Source organism: Barbus barbus, assembly GCF_936440315.1.
Source record: "Barbus barbus genome assembly, chromosome: 28".
Taxonomy (NCBI): domain Eukaryota; kingdom Metazoa; phylum Chordata; class Actinopteri; order Cypriniformes; family Cyprinidae; genus Barbus; species Barbus barbus.
The window spans coordinates 7,173,336-7,191,143 of NC_136756.1; the positions used below are offsets into that span (position 1 = coordinate 7,173,336).

Genomic DNA, 17,808 nt, shown 5'->3' on the forward strand with positions numbered 1-17,808 from the left:
TTTTTACTCCTAGTTTTTCATGCAGCAATGGTTTCTCAATAGGCATGCATATTCATGTTTACCAACTAAATTTAGTCCCAAAAGTTCAATATTTTTGAGAAAAACTCATAAAAAAAAAGCATAATATCAGGTGTAAAGCCTCAGCTGATATGCAAGCCAAAATGGCAACACACACACAAAAAGTAACTAAAAACCAACAGCTCTTACATATAAAAAAATAAATAAACAAATACATAAATTATGTATTTTGATAGTCTTGACCTATTTGCACAGCAACCATTCTAAAACCAATGAATTTTTTATTCATTTCTTCAAGGTCAAAACTGTCCCCAATGCATTATCAGGTTTAAATGTACTTCAAACACACAAAGACGTACCTCAAGCATCTGTGCAACCTCTGTGCGCTGCTGAGCAGTTTCCTGAGACTCAATGAGCAGCTCCTTCAGAAGAAGCTGTTTGTAGAGCTGACCGACCAGCTCACTCTGCAAATGCTCCTTCACAAAATTCACCAGGAAGTGCATCACAGTCTTTGGCACACTACACAAAGCAGAAAAAAACCATCAGATGCAAAGTGACTCCTGGTCATCCAGTTATTTGGCACTATGAATCTGACCTGTCCTGGATGCTCTTGCGCACGATTAGGAAGTAGCACTTGATGAGCCGCTGGATGACCTCACAGTCCCTCTGCTCTCGAGTGCTCAGCTTGCGGGATGTTGGCACGGCCTACAGAAACATTTTCAGAAGTTGTTCGTCTTTCACGGTTTTCTCTGAACGTGCAGGTATTGTTGGCTTCTGTAGTTTTGAGATAGTACCGTGTCCAGAAGGTTGATGGCTTTAGTGGGACTCCCAAATCCCGGCATGGGGCCTTTGTCCTCTGACGGCATCTTCTCATTCTTCCATCGCTTGCCTCCATCCCCAGCCTCCACCTGTGAAAGAGATGATAAAACAAAAACTAATCCTGTTTGGATTTGGAGAGAGAGGGAGAGACAGAGAGACAGAGAGCACCTGCTGGCTGTTGACAGATGCAGACACTTGGGCAGCGTCTGTGAAATCAGGATGTTTGGTGTTTATATAGGCCAACTCGATTGCAACTAGATTATGGACCTGAGAAGAAGCAAACATGAGTTAACACATTTTCAGAATTAGCCAAAACTGTGCTCTGAATGTGTCATGCACTCAGGATTTTTATATATTGTGTGTGTTTGGGGAATTCAAATTCCACCTGATATCAATAAGGCAGATGTTGGTATCAATATTTTTTTTCATGTTACCACCAACATGCAATAAATGGCTGATATTACATAATTACATAAAGAAAAAAAAACTATACTATTGATAATAGACAATGGAATTTTTGCCTGTGGAAATGACAGCACCTTAAAATAGACATGGATTTTATTATAATTTGATAAAGATTACAATTAATGGTGCTGTTAGAGTTAGTGTTGGATTATGACAAAGCTAAATGAAATGTAACAATAGGGGAAATAAGCATGCACGCAATTACATATCCATTACTAACTGATAACAATAAATGAAAAAAAATAATTGGTGGTATCAATAAGGCAATAATTATTTTAATGTTACCAGTAATAATCAATAAATGGCCAATATTAACATTATACACCATTTTATCTTAATACATTTAGAATACAACACTAAAAATTAAAATCAATTATGACGTGGCCACATTTACCACTGTTTTTGTTTGGTGAATATCCAAAATGTGGATTTTTGGTGAAATCCAGTTATCCATGTGATAGGAATTTTGTGTGAGGGTGAATTATTTCTCCACACAGATTTAGCAGTGGTTTCACCTTAACTTTAACTCACAATGTGAATTTAGGCATCACAACAAAATAATGTGTTGTATGAAAAATGCATATTTATTTTGTTATGATTTGATGAAGATTGTAAAAATTTATCATTTTGATGTTTCTACTATTTTATAAAAGATTGCATTCCATCTAAGAACAGCACTTATTCATGATTAAAGGTGGGGTAAGTGATTTCTGGAAGCCAATGTTGATACTTGAAATCACCAAAACAAACACGCCCCTACCCCATAAGGGTGTCACCCCTATTTTTATAGCTCCGCCCCACACATACATAGCCTACGCAACCCAGGCAACAATTAGTTCTGTGAAACAAAGCAAAAGCAATATTACACTGTGTCTACACCGGACGCGAGCGGCACGACAAGATACTATAGAAGTCATTATAATCAGTGATGCTGCGCGGTTCGACAAATCCCCGACAGATAACTGCTGCCGCGTTCTGTTTATGACGTGCTGACACAAATTTCAAATTATTTTCAACGGTCGCTTTATCGCGTCCAGGCAGACTTTAGATGTTGCGTTGCGTCGCGGTGCGTCCGGTGTAGACACGGTGTTACTCACCATCGAGAAGAAACAAAGCAACCTTGGAATCCGATCGCAGGCCTTCCGCTCCTTGAGTTCTCTCCAGTGCTGGAAAGCTGATCCGATATTTACACGGGTGCTACTTCTTGCCTTATCGTTCTGCAGGCGGTTTCCTCTTTTGTTTTTTATCCGCCATCTCTATCTTACTGTCGCTCGGCTGTTCACTGAACGCTCTCTCCTCCACATCATGAGTAGACACGCCCCTTACTGCTGATTGGCTACAAGTTTGTTTTGGTACTCGGCCCCGACTCAGTTTTCTAAAGCGTTTTTGAAAAATAGCATACCCCACCTTTAAATGACTGTAACACAAAGCCTCTAGGCAAGTGTAAGTGGTTGATGTGACCTGCAGCTACAGGCATGTGCTCCTACCATCTCATTGGTAATGGGCAGGCGTTTCCTGAGTAAGCTGGTAACCACCTCCACAATCGAGTCATGCAGTTTGGGAAACCGCAAGAGCTCCTTCGGACATAAACATACACATACATACAACAGGTCAGCTGTCAATTATTTACAGCATTTTTACACTTCCTGTGTGGAAGAATAATATTCACATAACACATTTCTGCATCAAAACTGTTCTTCGCTTTCCCTCCAGCACACATGATTCTGACGTTAAATTTATGTATATAATAAAGGAAACTGAAAAAATGTTTAATGTAAAACAAATGTACACAGTGAAGGCAGAAGGACAGAGAAGATAAGAGCAGAATGAGGAACAGAATCCTAATGCAGGCTGTTCTGAGTCTGTGTGTGTCAATCTGTTGTGCCTGTAAAAAGCTTTCACTCTCCTCTTCACATTTCATTTTGTAGAAATGGGAAACAGAATTTGTCATGCTTGATTGAAATAACAGAGTTTGATGGAGTATGCAGAAAATGTTCTAACATTCATGTCACAATGCTTCCTAGTTCATCCAAAACATTTATGAAAACTGAGTCACAAAATGCACAACTCAAAAATGGTGCTGGTATCGACGGCACAACCACATTAAAGGAATAGTTCACCCAGAAAATACATTTGCTTAAAATGCACTCACCATCAGTCCATCCAAGATGTAGATTAATTGTTTCCTCATCAGAAGAGATATGAAGAAATGTAGCATATCATCACCTGCTCACCAATGGTTCCTCTGCAGTGAATGGGTGCCGCCAGAATGAGAGTCCAAACAGATGATAAAAACATCACAATAATCCACAAGTAACTCACACCACTCCAGTCTATCGCTTAAAATTTTGTGAAGCTTGTGAGAAACTTTCTTTTTTTTTACTTCAAACCATTGCTTCCAACTAAAATAAACTCTCTCTGTCCATAATAATGCTTTCTCCAGAGAAAGTCGTTTTGTCTGAATCAGGTGACAAATATGCAAAGATCAAACACTGTTTACAATCCAAAACGGTTCTAAACAAATATATCCTTGGATTTTGGGCAGAAGCGATGGTTTAAAAGTTAAAATGCCTTAATGATGGATTTATTTCTTACAAACACACAGCTTTATTAATTGATGGTTTTGAGTGGTTTGGATTACTTGTGATGTTTTTATCAGCTGTTTGAACTCTCATTCTGACGGCACCCATTCACTGCAGAGGACCCATTGGTGAGCAAGTGATGTAATGCCACATTTTTGCAAATCATCTACATCTTGGATGGACAGAGGGTGAATACCTTTTCAAGATTTTTTTGAGTGAACATCTAACTACACGTTATAATATAAGTGTGGATGTTCTGCATCAAATATTAATAGTCAGTGAAGCACCTGTGTGCTGTAGGCAGAGCAGTGCTGGATGATTCTCTGAAGTTCCTCGTGTACGAGCTCCACACAGCGCAGGCTGGGCTCCTCCAGTCTCTTGATCTGTTTCTTCACCAGCAGCTCAAAGCTGACCTCAGGAACAAACAGCGCCGGCCGAGGACCCTACATCCATCACAACAACCAAATACAATCAACCCACATCTAGTCTGCATCTGTTATATATTATTATAACATGAAAGAAAGAAAAATATATACACTACCAGTCAAATGTCTCGAATAATTAAGCTTTAATTATTAAGACTTAAATACGTGTAATTTTCAGCACTTATCTAATCAAAAATACAGTAAAAACAGGAATATTGTAAACTACAATTTAACATAGCTGCTTTCTATTTTAATGTATTTTAAACTATAATTTATTCCTGTGATCAAAGCTGAATTTTCAGCATCATTACTAATATGCTGATTTGCTCCTCAGTTATTATTGGTATTCCATTATTGATAATGTTTCTTATTATAATTGTGGAAAATAATTTCATTTGTGTGGAAACCATACATATTTTCAGGATTTGTTGATAATTTAAAGTACAAATAAACAGCATTTATTTTAAATATAAATCCTTTGTAACATTCTAAATGCCTTTACTATAACTTTTGATCAATTTAATGCATTCGTTTCTTTTTATTTTGGTAGTGTGTTAACAGTTTTCACCAAAAAATATTGAAGGGATCATCCTCATGTCGTTCCAAACCAGTAAGACCTTCGTTCATCTTCAGAACACAAATTAAGATATTTTTGATGAAATCTGAGAGCTCTCTGACCCTCCGTAGACAGCAATGCAACTGAAATGTTGCCAGACCCAGAAATGTAGCAAGGACATCACTAAAATAGTCCATGTGACAAAAATAATGCACGTTCTGCTGCTTACTTTGAATACACGCATGCGTCGTTTACATGCAGATGACAAAACACATGCGTTGTGGAACTGTCTCCACAATGGCAGCGCGCCGCGGCAGACTGGATGACGAGGAGAAGAATTGTTGAACCCAGTCATTATTTTTGTTTTCTTTGTGCACAAAACGTATTCTCGTATTTTCGTAAAATTACGGTTGATTGCATGTCACATGGACTATTTTATCGATGTCCTTGCTATGTTTCTGGGTCTGGTAACATTTCAGTTGCGTTGCTGTTTATGCAGGGTCAGAGAGCTCTCAGATTTCATCAAACATATCTTAATTTGTGTTTTGAAGATGAACGAAGGTCTTACTGGTTTGGAATGACATGACAGTGAGTAATTAATGACAGAATTTAAATTTTTGGGTGAATTATCCCTTTAAGCTGTTTTCAACATTAATAATAATCCTCAGAAACGCTTCTTGAGCGTCAAATCAGTATATTAGAATGATTTCTGAAGGATCATGTGACATTTAAGACTGGAGAAATGATACAGAAATTCTGCTTTGCATCACAGGAATAAATTACATTTTACAATATGTACAAATGCAAAACAGCCATTTAAATGGCTATATTTGACAATATTACAGTTTTTACTGTATTTTTGATCAAATAAGTGATCACAAAAGACTTCACTCTAAAACATTACAAATATCTTTTGAACATCACCAAACTTTTGTTTGAACAGTAGTGTAGTTATACACTACAGACATTTCCATGCATTTTCAATGACTTTTAAAGATTTTATTTATTTTAAAAATCTATTTTTGGAGGCCTGGAATTGTTTTTTTTTTAATTCAGCATCTATTTGCATTTGTTTCAAAAATTCATCAGGATGAGCACATGAATACTATGCATTGCACACAACATTGTGTCTCGGAAAAACCTTTTAAGAAAATAATTGTCACTAGTCATGCAGTTCAGTTTGGTGATGCAGAAACTGCACACTTTACTTCAAAGAAAATGAGAAAAAAAGGAAGTTGAGAAGATCCACAAAGGTTTTCAAAAAGTACTGTATATGCTTATCTGTCCACACACACACATGCATGCATAAACATGTAACTATCATACCGTAGCGTTTCGAATAGCTGTGAGAATGTCTAGCTCAGCGAGTCCTCCAAGTGGGTCAATAGACTGCAGGGTTCTTCCAAACGTCTCGTGGAATATATAACAGATACGAGCTCCTCCACACCTGCAATTAACAAATTCACACACAATCCACGAAAATTAAAAATCATGCAGCTCTTTTGGGATTCACAGGCACGTTGGCACGCAAGCCTGGAGTTGGACCCAACCGTCCAGCCAGAAAACGTCAATATGAGGCACTTAATTAATCGATAGCTGGTGTGGACTTAGCCAGATATGAGAGATGAACAGCATTTCATCCAACAGTGAACAGGGTGTAAATAAGGAGCTGGACAGACTGGCGGATTATCTGCCTGTCAGATTCAGCCAAGCAGGCAAAGTAAACATGGTGTGCTTGATATCTGTCATGAGTTTCAGTGTGAAAATGACAGACTGAGACGCTGCCGAAGTCACAGAAAAAAAGATTTAGCAGGAAAGTAGCCTTGGTAATGACAGTATGTCAAACTCAATAGCATGGTGTAAGAAGGTAACCTTTAGTAAGTGGCTCCACAAATAACAGTTATGAGCCGTTCTTTGACTGTCTGATGATTATTGTGCTCATAAATGGGGAGAGCTTTCTCAGATCACAAGCTCAAGCCTAACTGCCTGGCTTTACTAAACTTTTCAATGGGATTCCTGTTTTTCAGTCCCTAAGTTTAAAAGGACAGTTCACCCAAATATGTAAATTCTGCTATTGTTTACTCATCCTCCACTTGTTCCAAACCTGTATGGGTTTTTTTTATTTTGCAGAACACAAAAGAAAGATTTTTTGAAGAATGTTGGTAACCAAACAGTTGACAGCAACCATTGACTTCCATAGAACAGAAAAAATATGTCCTTAAATTTGATGATAACTGAATTTAAGACATTATATGGCCCTGCATGAACCCTGAAAAATTACGAGGTTCAAACATTTTTTAAACATGGGAACATACATGGATGAATTGTTCACAATAATCAATTTAGAAAAAAGATAGGGTAAATTTTAAGTTGATGCCAACTTTAAAACTTCCAGGTATAAAGTGCCTATTTCCTGCATTATTTAGTTTTTCTGCTGTGTGAAGCAACACAAAAATGGGCAAAACTCATTTGTGGCTGGTTGTAACCACCTGAAAAATAAATCAAATCAAATTATTTTAAATCATTTTATTAAAGCTGCAGTCTGTAACTTTTTTGTGTTCAAAATTTACAAAATTGATATAATAAGCAAGTACACCATCAATCCATTTTCCAAGCCGTGTTTTTGGCTTGTCCTGAATCACTACGGTACACCTATAATAAGTGTTTATATTCGGACTATTTATACTGGTTTGGGTAGGTACCACTATGGAGTAGCCCAGTACCTGTGTGACTTATCATAGACATAAACAGAGAGAAGTAGCTCCGGCTACAATGTTCTTCCGCAAGACGCACGCAGTTCTGTTTATTAACCGCTAGAGCGCCAAAAGTTACGGACTGCAGCTTTAATTATTAATCCCTTTAAATGTAAAAAGACCTTTAGAGGCAATAGGAAAAACAACTTGTTTAAAGGAGCTCGTTTTGCAGAAAAACCATCCTAGAGCAAGGTGGTGCAGGTACTCACAATTCAGAGGTCTGGATGTGTCTGGCAGTGCCTTCGATGGTGTTGCAGTAGTCGGAGGCAAACTTAGTGACGATCTGCAGCAAAGTGGCACTGTGGTCTTCAACAGGCTGGCCGTAGCTGTTGAGTCGGGACTGGTACTGGGCGGTGAGTACCGTGACTCGAGTCTTGAGCTCTGGGAGACAGTCTCTGATGTGATGCATGAGCAGTCGGCTCAGGGTGCGAGCCAGGTAGCGCGAGCCGCAGCGGGAGGCTAATGACGGGTAATGCCGTTGCAGGAACACCTGCTCGTCGTTGCAAGAGTCGGCGAGACTCTTTTGGGTGTTCAAGTCATGTTGGCTCCTGGTGAAGTAAAAGAAAAAAGGATTATAGGACTGGGCAGTGAAAAGTGGATTGAAGCCTGAAAAATTATAAAAGAAGTAGGAAGGCACCAGAGCGCATCCAAATTCACTGTTTGCTCAACATCCTGTCTGATAAGATGCTTTCATCAAATAGGTTTTAGGTAGTATCTATTGCTTCTTATAATATCCCATAATCCTCTGTGTGCGATTCAGTGGTAGGGCACAAACATAAAAACTGCATCTATTTACTTGGTTATCTCTAAAGTTCATTTGAATTTGTTCTAGATCATTAAACATGATGTTATGCAGCCTTGGTCTCTTCCTTTCAGGAAATCAGGAACCTTTTGAGAAATAATAATAAATAAATGAATCAAAAATTCACAGTGACTGAGCAGCAAGGACACTAGCTTGGGTTTGTAAGTCTCTTATGCTAATCAGGGCTGCATTTATTTAATTAAATTTACAGTAAAAACAGTAATACTGTGAAAATTATTATAATTTAAAAATAACTGTTTTCTATCTTAATATATTTTAAATGTTATTTATTCCTGTGATGGTAAAGATGAATTCTTCAGAGTCACATGATGCTTCAGAAATCATAATAATATGCTGATTTGCTGCTCAAGAACAATTTCTGATTATTACCAACGCTGAAGACAGTTGTCTTAATATTTTAGCTTAATATTTTGTGCATACTGTGATTGTCTTTTTTTTTTTTTTGATGAATAGAAAGTTCACAGCAAAATTTCAAATATAAATCTTTTATAAAATTTTGATTGTCTTTAAATGTCAATTTTAATGCATCGTTGCTGAATAAAATATTAAATTATTATTTTTTAAAACAAACCTTACTGACCTCAAAGTTTTAAAGGCTGTGTATAGGAAAGCTGGTTGGAGGGGTCGAAAACAGCTCATTTTAGAGACGGAGCGATTTATTACTTTTCTTTTTCCTTTGGAGTCATTCATAATGAGACCAAGAAAGGCTCAGTAAAACAGAAAATCAAGTTGCTATTGATTTCATGATGACTTTAAATATAGAGATTGCTGAAATCATTAGGCACGAATTGTTCTTTGACAAAAGTGTCTACGGCTCTTTCATGATGATTTCTAAATTAATCTGCAGGGCTTTCTTACAGGACAGAGCTAAACTGAAAATTGTTAGCATACTGCCCACTACTGGAAAACACAAGTTTCTACCTTTGCTTCTATTAACAAAGCCTCAAAGAAAACGTGTTGTGAATGGTTGCTAGGACATTGCTAGGTGGTTGCTAGGGTGTTTCAGTGGGTTTGGTGTCCCCTCACATCAAAATCCAAGGACATATTTGTTCAGAACTGTTTTGGACTTTTTTGCTTGATCTGTGCATATTTCTCTCCTGATTAAGACTAGATGAATTTTTCAATGAAGAAAGCAATATTACGGATGGAGAGCGTTTATTTTAGCTTGGAACCAAAAGTTTGAAGTTAAAAACATCTTAATGATGGATTTGTTTCTTATAAACACAGCTTTTTGATTTATAAGATGTTAATTGATGGACTGGAGACGTGGATTACTGTGATGTATTTATCAGCCGTTTTATTTTTGGGTGAACTATTCCTTTAAACGATCACTAAATAATCATTAAACTGCTCCAAATGCCATCAAAAACACTCATTTTTAGAATTCAGTTTTAGAAAAGCTAGTTTTATATTTTAGAAAAAAAATACAGGCAATAGACTGGAAATGTATTTTCTCCATATCTAAGAATATCCAGACTTTTTCATACTGCATGGATCCCTGTAACTGGCCCAAGTAGGCCTATTTATGATATTCTGGTCTCTAGATACGGCACAGGTCGGAGTTACGTGCATTTCATCCACCAGTAAGTCAGATCTCTCTTCAATAACACATGATTTGAGGAATCATTGATGTCTGTTGCACAAACGCGGCTGGTCTAGATGCATGCTTCAATTTAATATTTAAGGTCAGGGATTAGTTTGAACCTCTGACCTCAAGTATGAGCAACAGTAACACTGAGCAAACACTACTGATAAAACGAAAATGACTGACTAATCTATTGTACCGAACATGTCTTATTTTGTCGCCAGTGCTTGCTTTCCATAAACACTCTCTTTGGAAATCTTCAAGTGCTTTCCTGTTTGACTGCTCGCTGTTGAATCCTCAAAGAGAGCGTAGGTTAATTCCGAAGAGACGATGGCTCGCAGCTACGTCTGATTAACTTAACGAGAGCCGAGAAATGAAAAGTGTCACTGCAGTTCTTCTCCCCAACTAAATTGCCTCGTGTATTCGTACAGGCCCTGAAGGAAATGCTAAAGCCAAAGCTGAATAAACCACTGATTTATCTCAAACTCGGCTCTCCGGTAGCTGATAGCGGGAAGACATGGTACCCTTGGGTGCTAGTGCATGAATAGACAGGGCGGGAGAGCAGAGGATAACAGCATAGGGAATATTACAGTCACTGCTGCTTAGGGTTATGATAGAGGAACTCGAAATGTGAGAAAATTACACTGTTAAAATGTTGCAATGCTTTTTCACATGGTTGATTAAGACCCAGTCAAAAGGGCCGTGTGCTGCACTTCTGTAGCACTTTATTTTTCCCCTGAGGTGCACTTAAAATGTTATTCAAGGTTTCGTGTGCATATTGTAATAGTAGTTTCACATGGTCATTTTCCACCCTCTCGCTGACCCTTACGCTTAAGCAGGCTGTTTTTGCGGCTCTGCCTCTAGGACTTCATATGTAAATGGGTTCTGTAATGATCTACTCGGCCTCATGAGAAAAAAAACAGACTCTGTACTTTTGCAAAATGTGAAATATGTTGCTGCAGGTCCAGATTGGTGCAGTTTGAGGTGACATGACCACCCATGTTGCTAAAAGTCCTAGAGGCGTTCATGATTTTTGCACAGAAAAAAAACAAAAACCCAGTATAGTCAAAGTTCAGAGGTGTTTCTTTTTTAATTGGGATTTTTTTTTCTTTTTTAGGTAGGACATTTTTTAAGCAAGGACACATTAAATTGCTTAAAAGTGACAGAAAAAAAATTACATTGTTACCGACAACTTTTAAATTGCCAATTTTAAATAAATGCTGTTCTACTAATGCAGTGGTGGCCAAAATTATTAGAACACTAGTATTTTCAGCAGCTAAAAATGGTTTTAAGTCAGTTATTTCTATCTTTTGCTGTAGCGTGTCAGTAGGAAATATCAGTTTACATTTCCAAACATTCATTTTGCCATTAATTGTAATAATGCAGTGAGAGTTTTGTTTGAGTCTGACAACAGCCAGTGCTACACGCACATGATATATGGAGTTCTCCATATGCAATTTTACAGCATTAACATTACAATTTATTGACAATAGATAATTAATATGAAAATATGCTGAAAACTGAAAATTGGGTGCTGAAATATTAAATATTTATAAAAAATTATATGTTCAACTCAAAAGTAAATTTGCATATAGGTATTTTAATACATGTTAAATCGTTATTTTGTAAATAAATTAATACATCAAATCTCATTTGCGAAAGTTATTGTCACGTGACGAATCTGCATTTTGGTGAAAAATAGCCACGGAACAAAACAGTTCAATATAAACTTCTTAATCCTCTATTTTCAGGAAGATTTACTAAATATAAAGTGTTGCATGTAGGGCCCTATGAAATACGTTTTATTTTTTTCCAAATTCCGTTTTCATTTTTCTTTCCATTTACATTTTTTTGGACTCTTTTTTTTATGGCTAAATTAAATTTTATTAATAAAAAAGCAAGTCTAATTAATTAAAATTATGAAATGTATACAATTTAACATCAATTCATTTGTATACCAATGTTTGGTAACAATGTTTAGGGCCCTATATGAAATGTTTGACTTTTTGACTCTGTTTAAGCATGTCTAATTATTTGAATGCATAGAAACAACTTCATTTATTAAAGTTTCTTTTTACAATAGCCCTATGAAATGTTTTTGTTTTTTTCCTCCCCTCAGAAATTCTGTGTTTTGTATTTGAATTTTTCTGGTTATCAAATGAAGGCATAAAATATTTAATTTATATTTTAATCAAATGAAAATTAATAAAACTATTTTTTGGCAAACAAAGTTACTATTAAAATAAAAGCATGAAAGAAATATGTTGTGATTATTGCTTAATAAAATACATATTTAATAATTTTAGCAATAGTAGTAGTAGTACAGAAATTCTACTAAACAATAGTAATGTCTTCAAGTTAAACTAAACTTTTATTTTGACGGGTTGCCATGCATACCTTTACATTTCTGTGTGTATATGATATGACGATAGTTTCTCTCAAAAGAAAAGGTCAAATGCTTATGAAGAAACTCTCAGAGCAGTTCTGCAGATGTTGTTCCTGTATTTATGTCCTCATTTAGTGAGACAGCAGACGCTGAAATCACTGCGACCATCACACTCGCTTTAGTATGTATTTATTCACACGGACACATGCAAAAAATGAATGATTCATATTTAAATAGTTTTTTTTCTGCTTAATATTTACAGCTAGTAGTCCATATGATCTTTCACAAATTCCGAGACGTTCCACGTTATACAGTAAATTCCATTTTTATGACTGGATTCCGCGTTTTCCGTATCGCGGAAATCATAGGGCCCTATACAAGGGAAGATTATCAGTGAATAACAACTATCAGTCTGCTGCTTTGGAGATTGAATTTTGGATCTGAAAATTGTATTTTTAAAGTTACATTTACTCTATCTGGATTTTAAGAGGTAATAGGGTAACTGACCTGTTAACTACACCGATAATCCCCAGTCTGACAGGTATGATCCGGCCCAGCAGCACCTCCAGAGCATCTGTCCCCGCATCCATCAAATCCAGTTTACTCACCACCAGCAGCGTCCTGCGACCTGAGCGCACACAGCCAATGAATACACTCCCTTCCCACAGTGCTGCTCAATGTGTAATAACAACATCTGGAATTCCCTGCATGTCGCTCACCATCTGGGTCCACCTCTCGTGCCAGTTTAAGGGCATCCGATGTGGCGAGGTCAGAGTTTGCAGGAGAGACACACAGGATGAGGGAGTTGGGGTTGGAGATGTAGGACAGAATCATCTCTTGGACTTGAGTCTCGATATCTTCAGGCTGGTCACCAACAGGGACCTGCTCAAAACAGATCACATCATGTGACAAAGAAAGAGCGGGTACATCAATTAGGGTTGCAACTAACATAATCAATTAATCTGTCGATTATTTCTTTAAATAATCTGATTTTAAAAAATCCAAATAATATCACTAATTCCTAGTATGTAATAAAAAATCATTTGAACCCATTATTAAAAATGTATTTCCACATCCTGCCCAATGTTGTCTTCCAAACAATATGCAATTTGAAGGCTCTGAAAACAAATCTAGTGAATGCATCTATGATATAGCATATACATTATGTGCAAATAAAGTGACGCCTTTATTTCTGTGTTTCATAAGGCTAGACCTGAAAAAAACTACATTTTTAAACCTACATTTAATGTATAGCAAGAAATATTTGGTAATATATTTTGGAAATATAACAAAATGTATTAAAGGTGCACTAAGCAATTTTTGAAAAACCCTTTTGACCACAGTGATGGACCAAGTCTCAAAACACACTTGTAGCCAATCAGCAGTAAGGGGTGTGTCTTTTAATGATAGAGAGTGCTAAGTTTGAGTGCACAGGACGGATATTAGCAGATCAACTATAGATAGAGAGAATTGGAAGATAAAAAAAAAGGAAAATATCGGAGGATCAAAATATTAAAAAGAAGTGTTACGACCAGGCAAAAGGAAAATATCGGAGCAGCTTTCCAGCGGTGGAGAGAAACTCAAGGAGCAGGAAGGGCTCGAATCGGACACCGAGGTTGCGTTGTTTTTCCTTTTTGACCTATCCGCTGCCAGTAAAGATCCTGCCGGCAGATATAAGAATGCTAAAAGAAGTGAATGGAGATCTCTTTTACTCACTGCTTTTTGCTGTCATTTTACATTTACTTTGTTTGTTTATTGATTTATGCCAAAATCCTGTCTTTAGCCCGATTCGGACGGTAATTGTTTCTCAGGGGGACGTAAGTGATTTTCACCATATACAGAGAGTAGTTGGTGATTTAATTGCCGTCCGGATCCAGGATGTAAGTGTTTTTCTCTCACCACCTCCGTAAAAATCCCCGGCCAAATTACCTACTGTTTTTTTGACAAACACCAAGGTCGTGTGGTAATTGAATTGCCGTCCGAATCCACATCTCTGAGTTTACGAGAAGAAATCGATTCAAAATTCAGCGTTTAAACCCTTTTTGAACCCTCCCGAACACCGTACGGTAACTGTTGCACTTTGGTGTAATTTGCATACATATTTATTTCTAAAATGCTGGAAAGTATTTAAAAGAACAATACTTCATAATTGCTCCACCACAGCGAGTGAGAGCAGAAAGAGAAGAAAAGCATGTAAACATTCGAAATGGGTCTTTATTATGGCAGCGGCAGGTATGCAATACAATTTTAAAATGTGTATTATAAATGGATATATATATTGAGGATAATTACATACAACTGTAGCACGCATTTTCCTATTTTTAAACAGGAGATTTAAATAATCAAATAATAAATAGGATTATACATGATAAAATATGCTCGGAGTAATAAGAATATATTTTACATAAGTATTTTTCAATACATTTTACACAATAATAAGTAAATAAATTAATTTGATTTACAGCACACAATCATGTGACTGGCCACGTGTTCTCAGGTTCGCAGGATCACAGAACTCGCTCCTCCACTGTGAATAAATCACCGTCCGAATCCATGAGTTTTATCACTGAGGTGATATGTAAATTCATTTTTACAGACGTCCATATGAGAAACAATTACCGTCCGAATCGGGCTTTTGTTTGACATTCGTTAAACCTTACCACCTTTTTGATTCGCCATTTTTGTTTGATTGTTTTGTTGTTACTTTTTTCATTCGGATGGCGTTGCTCTCTGAGCTTTGATGAGCTGATGCTCTATGATGTTTACTCTTTACTCAAGAGGAAGGTGGATAGGGAAGATGTCATTTAGGTAACTCTGTGTATAGACACCCCAGGCAAGAGGTGAACACCACCCCCTTTATGTTTTGTTTTGTTAGTTGAGAGTAGGGAAGGATACGGCGCTTGGCGCTGAAGATTTATTTTCTTTTTTTTCCTTTAGTTAGGATAGAGGTTTAAATAAGGTAGAATTGCTTTCTTTTGGCATCACTAGTGTCCCCTTTCTCTTGGGTTGATTTGTATAGTTTTTTATTCATTTTTTTTCCAGAATTGTAAATATTTGTCCACATTGGTTGTTTCTTTTTTGATTTATATTTTCGTAATTATATGGATTCTTTTTCACTTTGTATATTAAATTACCTTTGTTGGCAGTTCGCTGTCTTTGCATTTTCTCTTGCCTCCTTCATCCTTTTGCAATTTGCCACAATCTCAATGTTACTCCTTTTACCCCTAGACCATCTTAAAAGGGTCGTAACGGGTGAGTAGCATTGATTTTGCATTTTTTCACACAACTTATCTGTGTTGACTTTTGTTTGAATATGCTTGTGTATTATCTTCGCTTGTTTCTACGATCGTCGTTATGCCAGGGTTGTGTACGTACGTGTTGGGAGGAGATATCAAAATAGGGGCGAGGTTCTGTTGGGGTATGGGCGTGTTTGTTTTGGTGCTTTCAAATATCTACAACGGCATTTTAGTGCCACGTTAAAAAAATAAAAGATTAAATTCATAATACTTCAAGAATAAAGATGAAATTATGAGAATAAACCCAAAATATTTCGAGAATAAAGATTAAAGTTCTAATATTTTGAGAGTATATTCTAGCCTTTTGCACATGCAAATGACCCGGATTGGGAGCACCGGGACATATTCCAAAGTCTCAGTTCTGTCAGTTATAGTGAAATACAAAGAATATGTATATTACAATAATGTGTTTTTCATGCTCTTACATAAATACAGCAATCTGTCACGTCACATTAAAGATTATTGTAAGACACATAGTTTGTGTTTCGCTATAAAACTGATTTTGAAAGCTGAGATTTTGTTTTAAATTAATAGTAGGCTACCAAAAGCACAAAACGTATTGCTATTGGGGGGCTGGCACACTACTGCAATGGAAGACATGAAATATTTCATACTGTCTCCGCGAGTATGACACGTGGTATGATTTCTGCTAATAATACCACATATATTTGTAGTGTATTAGAAAAGGGTTAAATAAGAGAGCTACAGCGCTCCCCAAAGGAATGTCAATTGGATGTGTGAGCTGATGTTAAGATACAAAAATGGTCCCTGTTCAGTCTGTTAATAAATATCATATTCTTGATATTAAGCTGTTTCCGCGAGTCCTTAAAATGGACTTTTCCTCATCCCAGTAAGATAATGCGACCATTCGGACGCAACAATATTCAAATCAATTCCAGTGGCCTGGCAACTTCTGCCGGTGCTTTCAATCCGGGCCATTTGCATGCGCAATATAGGCTATACTCAGTGGTCGAATTGTAAAAAAAAAACAGGGGGGATAGTGTGGTCAGTTGGGTGGGGCGTTGCTAATTTTACACAATGATAACAACATTTGTCTTATTTTTAAAAAGGTTTTATTTAATGAAAAATTAGCCTCATTAAAATAACTATTATTTATACGTTTTTTTTTTTCCTAAAATCGAGGAATTCATATTGATCATTTTGATATTGATGAATATTAATAATTACACAATATTTTGCTGAATGTGTTGTTGTGCTGGCAGCTTGGCAGGTTTAGGCCTGTCATGGATAAATAAATATAACAATAAAACCGCCAGTAGGTGGCAGCAAGTCTCTTTTTTAATAAATGGTTTATTGAATCATTCAAAACAACTAATTAAATTAGAAAAGAAACAAGTCAGTCCATCTGAATGGATCGTGATTCGTTCAAACATATCGAGTTGCTCTGCACTGTTGAATTGAAAATGAATAGCACATTTGTACTAGCGCACATATGCAAAAAAGTACTGCTTGTGCAATAAATAAAAAAAAACTCATACATGAGTATTTTTTGTTTCATTACTGGAATTATAAGGGCATTCTAATAGGATTCATCGCGCAGTGAATGCTTTTGGACTCTTTTTTTTGTAAAGTCGAATAATGTCAGTTCTCCTATTGTCTCTCAGTCCCTCACAGCCACATCACACAGTCATGTCAGGGCAGTGCGTTTAAATTCTAATCAAGGAAAAATCATCTGAAAAATCATCAACCTTCTGTTGTCTTCTTTTTAAAGAACTTCAAAAGTTGCGCTTGAAAGATTTTGCGCGAAAAATGATGAAAACTTCAGCTTGTGCGCAGCTTGTTACAGTACCAAATTCTGATTGGCCAATCACCGTTATTTAGTTAATAAATTATCATAAGTGAGAATTTTAATATTTCATGTGCATAGGTTTTACATAATACACAACATTAATAATCCAAAGGGGATGGTACGGGGGTGGTGGTTGTATTGAGGGGATGCTTTATGTCATTTTTTTTTCAACCAGGGGGGATGCACAATTTCTACGATTTAATTTCTCGCAACATTTCAACTTTATTCTCGTAGCATTTCGACATTATTCTCATAAGATTCTATTTTTTTTTTTACGTGGTACTAAAACG

At 36.6% G+C, this 17,808-nt stretch overlaps 1 protein-coding gene across 2 annotated transcripts in view; it reads right to left on the bottom strand.

Annotated features, from left to right (window-relative positions):
- LOC306847921 (dynamin-1-like protein) overlaps nucleotides 1-17,808 on the bottom strand; it is a 29,826-nt gene that overhangs the window by 7,116 nt on the left and 4,902 nt on the right. For both annotated transcript variants that reach the window (XM_079382165.1, XM_079382166.1), the window contains 10 exons: nucleotides 13,132-13,294; nucleotides 12,920-13,040; nucleotides 7,828-8,166; nucleotides 6,192-6,312; nucleotides 4,172-4,327; nucleotides 2,790-2,879; nucleotides 1,006-1,104; nucleotides 813-926; nucleotides 614-723; nucleotides 378-537 (listed from right to left, as the gene is read on the bottom strand). In XM_079382165.1, the coding sequence (XP_079238291.1) occupies nucleotides 378-537; nucleotides 614-723; nucleotides 813-926; nucleotides 1,006-1,104; nucleotides 2,790-2,879; nucleotides 4,172-4,327; nucleotides 6,192-6,312; nucleotides 7,828-8,166; nucleotides 12,920-13,040; nucleotides 13,132-13,294 (1,473 nt within the window). The remainder of the gene's footprint in view (nucleotides 1-377; nucleotides 538-613; nucleotides 724-812; nucleotides 927-1,005; nucleotides 1,105-2,789; nucleotides 2,880-4,171; nucleotides 4,328-6,191; nucleotides 6,313-7,827; nucleotides 8,167-12,919; nucleotides 13,041-13,131; nucleotides 13,295-17,808) is intronic.